The sequence below is a fragment of the Haliotis rufescens genome, unplaced genomic scaffold (genome assembly GCF_023055435.1).
Source record: "Haliotis rufescens isolate VD_foot unplaced genomic scaffold, xgHalRufe1.0.p SCAF_11, whole genome shotgun sequence".
NCBI classification, from domain to species: domain Eukaryota; kingdom Metazoa; phylum Mollusca; class Gastropoda; order Lepetellida; family Haliotidae; genus Haliotis; species Haliotis rufescens.
In genome coordinates, this window is record NW_025963791.1 from 3,399,541 (window position 1) to 3,408,159 (window position 8,619).

At 42.0% G+C, this 8,619-nt stretch overlaps 1 protein-coding gene across 1 annotated transcript; it reads left to right on the forward strand.

Moving 5' to 3' along the window:
* The first annotated feature begins 420 nt into the window (after nt 1-420).
* On the forward strand, nt 421-6,238 carry LOC124134337. The gene is made up of 2 exons (XM_046499100.2): nt 421-933; nt 4,660-6,238. The coding sequence occupies exons 1-2, from the start codon at nt 879-881 to the stop codon at nt 5,106-5,108; spliced, it is 504 nt and encodes a 167-aa protein (XP_046355056.1). The 5' UTR covers nt 421-878; the 3' UTR covers nt 5,109-6,238.
* The last annotated feature ends 2,381 nt before the right edge of the window (nt 6,239-8,619 follow it).

An 8,619-nucleotide genomic window follows, 5' to 3' on the forward strand; every position in this document is an offset into this window, starting at 1 on the left:
TGTGATTATTTTCCATTGCAAAATTTCTGATATAAAAATTTCACATGAATAAGAAAAAGGGCTAAAAGTAAAATTGATATGTTTATTTCTTAGTATTCATTTAGATTATAAAAACCTGAAGATGTCATAAACGTAAATTAAATCGAAACGAAAGATTGTTCAAGAATGAGAAACCTTCCAACCCCATCTATCATACATTAAAGGTTACAGAGGACCGAAAACAACATCAGGTTGATGTATACAGATCTATATAGCGCCCATGTACGACAGGCGCCGTACAGGACGTACATTTGTCTCACATGCATGTACACTTAACAGGCCCGCCTTGGCACGCGACACCTCCGTTCTCATTGGCCGTAGCTGTAGAGTACGGTGACACAGCTAAAACGACCGGGAATTCTCACAAGTACGGAGAATTCCAGCGTGTATGTAAGAAGCAGAAGAGGCAATGATAACGTACAGGTTGTGATGGGTTGAGTGCTGGGGTCGGATTCAGAAGCCAGGTCGCTGTTGTGCAGCTGTATCTCAGTCGAGACCGGGCGTTGAAGAGGGGAGAGGTGCGATTGGCTAACGTCGGGAGTGATTGACGTCCCTTCGCTGTTCTTGATAAGAGGAGGTTTGCGAAGGGGGTAAGGGGGCTTATAAAATATCGGATTCCTCTCGCAATATGCAGAAACGATGAGTTTAACTCACTCACGCGTGTTGCGGTAGGCTTTTAGCTGATCAGCTGGTGGAATACATCTGAGGAAAGACGTGAGAAACTCGCCTGCACCAAACTGCAAAAGGAACGCTTTACTTACTAAGAGTCATCTTTATATCCAGCCTGTGGCAGCTCGCACCTACTGGTATCACGCTGGCCACCGGTCAAGCACGTGGAAATGAGATTTGTCTTTTGGATTGTCGTGTTTAGCACCTGTCTACTCGGGGCTACAGGTAAGGTGGCTATCCTTCTATTCACAAGCGTTATGCACATTTCGCATAAAAAATCACATAACTAAGCTGATGTAATACTGTTTTTTTCCTTTTCATGTACGTCAGAATATATCAGATGTACAATAAATATTTTCTTTGTCATTGCCAAGCTGAATATATCTTATGGATAGTTTAAGAGTATATGCGCGTTTAACGCCACTGACGCAAGGTTTCCTCTCGTACTTTAGACTTTACAACGTAACAGAACAAGAGTATGTTAGTGGCACGGCAGAAAACCCTTTATTTGTAAACATCCCAACGAAGGCCGTTCACATCACATGTGGTATTACTCACGCGCACTCCTCTCGGAATGCAACGGTCTTTACTGGTTATTCCACATCCCCACACGGTGATCTCGTGTGAGAAATTATGTCAGTATCTTTAACGTGACCAACAGTCTTTGGTCTTAAATAATTAACCCACTTATATCTTTTATGTACATGGCTATAGTTTGGAAGGACAATTTGTCTTTTTGACATATGGTCTCAGCGTTACTTGCGGAATGGCAAAACCATCGCAGTGTCGTCGAGCAAGTGACTGGATTAACATGTGTGTGCCTTCTAGGCTAACTCCAATAACCTAGGAATTCGTTTCCATGATGAGGATCTAACATTTTATACGCCCTCTTGTGTGAACTTTAGCTTTTATTTGTTGAATTTAATTTTCGAGCATTTCGTCATTGAGAGAATAATGTCATGAAAGGGATAGAGTAATAAAAGGACAAGCAAAGTTTAAAGTATGTCAATTCGATATAGACTAACCCGTGAAGATCAAGGTTAGAATAGATCTTCAGAAACGAACGGTTGCTGTGAAAGGCGACCATGCTTGTCGTAAGAGGCGACTGACGGGATCAGGTGGTCAGGCTCGCTGACTTGGTTTGATGGCTGTCAGCGTATCCCAATTGCGTGATATCTATCACTGGAGTGTCTGGTCAAGATTCGATTATTTACAGATCACCGTGATATAGGTGGAATATTGCTGAGGGTGGCGTTAAACAATAAACAAACAAACAAACAACCAAACAAATATATTAACTCGATATGTCCACCTGTCAATCAGTCTATGCTATTATGTTTAGATGTATGTTTCGTAACATATAAAACTATATTCACGTATACTCTGTGACTTAACACTATTTTTATTTTATATTGACACATATTTGTAAGATAATGCTTCAACCACGCGGAAGTGTAAATGTCTACAACTCGTGTCTATTTTCGGCCAACTTCACGTGTGCAGTAAATGCAGAGAAATATATTTTTTGTGCTATTAAAAGGTTGACGGGTGATTGCGTGATGTAACTATGTGATTGCCTGATACATCACTCCACCAGTGGCGTGAGATAGGTGTAAACATTGGTCAATCAGTCAAAAGTGCGCTCGGTGAACGTAAACACGTGGGCGTGGCTTATTGAGCAACCAGGAAGATGAGTGACAGGCGAAATGCACAACTCCATTACAGAGCTGATCTCGTGTAATTTCACGACTGACTAGAAACCATGTCACTGTGTTAGGAGAGCTCCTCTGTCAAGGCCGCAACCGCGTTTCATGTAAACAGCGCAGTTTTAACTCGCTCACACATTTGTTTCGTGCAAGGACTTGGTCAACTTGAGACGGCGAAGCCTCCTCTATCGCTCCACGTGAAGTAGACTATCGCGGGGAAAACATTGTTTTGTATTGATTACGGTCGAGGTGTTCCGAGCCTACGCTCACGTTAAAGGGGATAGCGCTGTTCCTGTATAATATATAATTAATTTTCTTGTAACGTTTCTCTACTCTTCAATAACATGAATATGCTTTATGGAGTTTTTTTTGTAGATTGTCGGTAGCTTATACTTGCTTCAGGGCCAGTGGTTAAAGTGTTCGCTCGTCTCGCCTGAAACCCGAATTCGATTACCATGATTCCTCTGCTATGATATTTATGGGGTATTGTAAACGGACGTAAAACCTAACCCGCTCTCTTAATGGGCTTCTAATCAGTTTATATCATGCTTGATTTGTAATCGTTTATGTGTTCCCATTTACAGGTAGTCTTGTATCATTACTCCTTCCCTTGTATTCTCTTAACCGGCATTTTAGCATGTTAATACTATATTGTCGTGTAGATAGTGCTACAAGGTAATGGGGCGGTGGGGTAGCCTAATGGTTAGTGCGTTCGCTCTTCACACCGTAGACTGGGTTCGATTCCTAACATGAATACACTGTGTGAAGCCCATCATCCATGTCACCCACCTTCTTAAAGTTACGGGGCGGTCGGATAGCCTAGTGGTTAAAGCGTTCGCTCGTCACGCCGAAAACCCGGGTTCGATTCCCGATATGGGTACAATGTGTGAAGCCCATTTCTGGTGTCCCCCGCCGTGATATTGCTGGAATATTGCTAAAAACGGCGTAAAACCTCACTCACTCACTCTTCAACTTACCTTATTGATAAAGGCGGCAGACCATGGATGTGGGATGTGAAAGAATTTTGCGTCACTGTTATGGGGAAGCCTTAAAGACGTCTCGTCCCGCCAAAGGCTTGGGTTCGATCCACTACATCGGTAGAAAGCATGACGCCCATTTCTGGTAACCTCCCCCTTCCCCGTAATATTGCTGAATTATTGCTAAAATGGCGTAAAACATTTGCTTATTCACTGTTCACAGCTAATGTGCTGTTCAGGCCTAATTTTTGTTATGGAACGGTGAAAGGCACTTCACTTCACCAAGAAGCAGTGTGTTGAAGGGTTTCACGCTGTTCTGAATAATCTGAAAGCAGTTCGATCTCTTTTAGGAAATATGTCATAGGTATTACCTAGAGCCAGTTCACTACAGGGATCAGAAGATCCTCACATGGCATGATCAGTGAGTGAGTGAATCTAACGCCGCGTTTAGCATTATTTCACTTTCATCGGTACTAATCTTCAATAGACGCAGTTTTTTGGCGTTTACCACTTGGCGAAATCCACAATAATGGCTCTGACACACCAAGGTACCTGATCTTGAATCAGCGGATCCTGTCTGCACAGCTAATTGCGGTGCCTTAGAACCCTGTCCCACATCGAGTATAAGATTTACCCTCAACATGACACGGCACTTGTCATTGATGTTATCCGAACGTATCTCAACATCTTTCAATACTGGATTTGAGTCGGAGGATATGTCATCTCACAATCACTGCGGTTTGAATAAATACTGATTGTGATGATGGTTATGAAAAGCTCATAGTCACAATCGGCGCCATGTTCCAATTCGACAAAGCGTTCTTAGTGCTACTTGCGATGTATATTATTTTATGATTCGTGGGACGGGTCCCAGGCAGATTTGTAGAACCTGTTAGAGCCTGGGATAAAGGCTTTAAGAAGGGTATGTTTAAACTTGAGTATGCCTAATTCGAATCGCTGTCAATACCGGGCCAAATGTATGTTCTCTAGGTTAATTTGTCAAAAAACATCTTCATACTCCTGTAAATGTATTGCAATAGGAACCATCTCTTGGAGCTTGGCCTAACACCCGGGACAGAATAGTCTAAGACTCCGCAGGTTTGCATCCCTTGGACATGCCAGGATTGCGCGCTTGAGGGTTTTACCAAAGTGGTAAACGTCAACGACTTGCTTTGATTTCGATTCACATTAAACTGACACGCCGTCCAGTAACGGAAATACTGATCAAAGCGATCTTAAACCAACTCATTTTCTTTTGTTTGTTTCAGTGGACAGTGTGATTATTGACCAGTACCGCAAGTGGAGGATGACATACCAAGAGGTTCGACCTGACAAAACTGATATAAATACAAAAGCCAAGATACAACACAAAGGTCGAGTTGCCAAGAACTTCGCTCCGAACGGCAATAGATGTTGTAAGGTTGGTGAGAAAACAGCCAAGAAGAGGCTCTCGTGCAGCAGTGTGGGCATGTATGCTGCAGCACGTGCATTTAACAATTATGCGCCAAAATCAAAAATCCATTTACGTAATGGAAGAAAGTTTCCCAAAGTACTGACAGCAAAAATAAGAAAGTGCTCTAAAGAGTTTTCCAAAAAGTTTGAAAAGTGTTGTAAAATGAAAGCCGAATATTACCGTCATATGAAAAAATGCAGGCGCCTGAGTCGATCTGAACGGAAAAGATGTAGAGACTTGACGAAGCGCCGTTACAGATCCTGAAGGACTATGACGGGTGTATTTTTGTACTTAAAAACTATTTATGTCCTTTGAAAGGATCAGACGATACAGGTATGACATGGGTATGTGTACATTCACCGATTCCACCACCAGTCTTACGGTGCTCTCTCTCTCTCTCTCTCTTAGTACGTATCATTCCCCCCCCCCCCCCCCCCCCCCCCCCTCCCCCTCGCTCCAGGACTTACCCACGTGTACCCCCCTCATATGGACCAATATTGTGAAATAGGTCAGCTCACCCCAAGCATTTACAGCTCCATGGAAATGTGTTGGCGGTTGGATCATTATTGTATGGCCCGCCGCCGTCTGATATAAGCGACAAGATTGCTTAACCCAACTCTTGTCAATCATTCCTCGTCCATCTATAACATCATCGTTCACCTTTTATAGCCAGTCCTCGGCCAAATATATCGTAACGTGGTGTCAAGAAAAATACACGACATGAACATTCCCCCCCTCAGCGGTGGCAATGTGACGTCATCACTGACGTCATCGTGATGTCATATTCGCCACCTTCAGCAGAGACTCGTGAACAGTGTCCAGTAAGGAGTTAAGGACATGGAAGGTGTTGTTCTCAAGCATTACATCCACGTTCCTTCCTATCATTCACATAGATTCATAGACCAACCTGCACTCATCACAGGCTTAAACCAGAGGGCTGTACGACCGAGAGCGTGTTGCTACAATGGTGGTGGCGGCCGATGGCGAGGTTGCCGTCCTCATCAAGGGGCCACAGGTGGATGAATTATTTATGTTTCCCGAACTCTGTCGAGCCGATAAAATACGACGTCAGTTTGTGACGCGTCTATGACGTTAGTGTCACGTGACGTAACCCGCCTGCTCTGTGTGTAATGGGGCAAGCGACCAGGCGATCAATGGCTGTGTAGTAGGTGTCGCTGTGCCTACGTTGTCATCTCGGCGAGGTCGACGTCTCTTCCTGCTGCTGCTGCTGTTGCTCCTGCTATTGTGTACATAAGCATATTACAACAAACACTGGGTACTGTGTGTTCTAGCCATAGACAAATGGTTTATATATTTTTTTCTGTTTTGTTGAAATTCTATCTTGTTTATTTGTTATTATAAGGTGATAATAAAGACATAATATAGAAAAGAAATATAATATAAAAAGAAAGTTTTGTCTTGTTACTGCCAGAGACCATTGTGAGGCCAACGCTACGAACATTCTTCGGATCTTTCATCCCAAAATGAGGAAATGAAGAACGATTTATTGCTTTAAGTGGCCGAGTAATACTGAAAAGTATTCCTGGGCACGTACCAATATCCCAATCGGTGTTAAGATATTGCTGATTTACGATTTCTACAATATGGAGTTTATTACGAACCTGATATGAGCAGAAAAACACAACAAAAAACGTGTATAGTGTATTTGATTTAGATGCATTTTGTTTCACCTTAATGTGGACGTATCCCCGCGGTGTTCAATATATATAAATACTCATGCCATGATGTGATAAATAAGTCGTTGTATGTTTGACATAAGTAATAAAAACAATCATTCCTTTTTCTGATTACCCGTAGTATTGATGTAAAACAAAACGTCACTCCTGATTACCATTCCATTGAAATTATCCCGATAAACATATCATGGCTACGGATTCTTGTCTTTTTGTATGTATGATATATGTTTTCCGAGAAGTAATCGCCTGGAAGGAGTTTCCAGATTAACGGGGTCTGCATTGACGAGGGTTACAGTACAGTGATTATAGATTAACATCTAGTCTCTGAAATGATCATATTTTACAGAAAAAAACAGTTGTTAAATTATAGTTAAAAAATATAATAAAAAGAAGCCCAGAGACTTTCTTCATATTGGATACATTTGTTTCAGGGTCTGTATCACAGACTAGGAACTACATCAAAAACAGAGTCTCATTTACAAACAAGTGATTCTTAAAAATCTAGAAAATACCTGAAGACATTGTTCCAGGTTATACCAAAAAAATAAATTGTTCGATGGACAGGCGGGATTTCCTAAAAGATATTTGTTGCAAAAGTTGTTCACCACTTCAATAAGAGAAACAATATATATACATAATTATGTCTCAAACACGTGAGGGTCGGTCGGGTAGCCTAATGGTTAAAGCGTTCGCTCGTCACGCCAAAGACCTGGGTTCGATTCCCGACATGGGTACAATGTGTGAAGCCCATTTCTGGTGGCCACCACCGTGATTTTGCTGGAATATTGCTTAAAGCGGCGTAAAACCAAACTCACTCACTTACTCACTCACTCACTCACTCAAACACGTGACCTAAAACATATTCTGTCGCAAAAAGGAATCCCAAAATACCGCTGTTATTGATCAGTACACGTGCAAATGCCCACCTAACAGTTAATTGCACGTCAGTCAACAACCTTAATTTATAGCAGTATTCTCAAAACGGCTGAAAATGTCTATGGCCACGAAACAGTTGTGTAGTGCAAACATTATGCATATTTTGACAGCCGGGTGAGAATATTATGTAAAGCTCGTGCCAATCTGGCCTCAAAGGTATTCTCGTGAATGTCAAGGCCGGAGGTGACAAGGGCGACTACTCTCAAAGGAAGGGAGATAAGTAGTGCCAGAAGTGGAATTCACTCCCAAAAGGTATTACTGACATTATGTAAACCACTTCCTTGGTACTGTGCACAGACGAAATGTACATTTTTTTAGTAATTGATCTTGCCATGTGCTGGCATCTGTGAGATCTGGGTTTGGGATGCTGGGTATGCCTGCCCGGGCGAGGTGCCAGATCCGCTGTTTTAGCCCCGACCAGCTGGTAACGTAATGAGAGTTCTTGCATTGCAGTATCGTAACACTAATATTGTTAGCCTTGGCCCCATACGGCCGTGGAACGACAGCTATTTCGGTAAAAATATTACCCGCATCTAGGTGATGGGAACACTTGTGGTACAGATTCTTGGTAATAGGATCGTTTCAACACGGTATAAAACACAAAAAGATGTAGTTAAATAGAAGCACGAGAGATACATTTTCCAAAACAGACAGATTTTAGAAACTACATGTAAATCATGTTTATAAAGACTTCTTTTTTGCCTAGGACTGCGCATGCTATTTCAAAAACTTAGATTGAATAACAGATATATAATAGTTTGCTGAATTTGTACAGGGTGTTCGAACCCTTGTTTTATTGATATGATTGTTTATTGTCTACGATGACAAGTTTTATCCATATCAGAAGACATATCTGCTAAAATACTGCAGAGCATCTCTCAGTGTTTTGCGTGTTGCCTCCATGTAACATGCAGTAGGAGAAGTGAATCCATGTAACGTGCAGTGTGAGAAGTGAATCGATGTAACGTGCAGTGTGAGAAGTAAATCCATGTAATGTGCAGTGTAAAAAGTGAATTCATGTAACGTGCAGTGTGAGAAGTGAATTCATGTGACGTGCAGTGTGAGAAGTGAATCCATGTACCATGCAGTGTGAAAAGTGAATCCATGTGACGTGCAGTGTGAGAAGTGAATCCATGTAACGT

Excerpts from the sequence above, each read along its gene's own strand:
- LOC124134337 (XM_046499100.2), top strand. The coding sequence starts at position 879 with ATGAGATTTGTCTTTTGGATTGTCGTGTTTAGCACCTGTCTACTCGGG. Across the intron at positions 934-4,659 it reads CTGTCTACTCGGGGCTACAG|TGGACAGTGTGATTATTGAC; the intron begins GTAAGGTGGCTA and ends TGTTTGTTTCAG.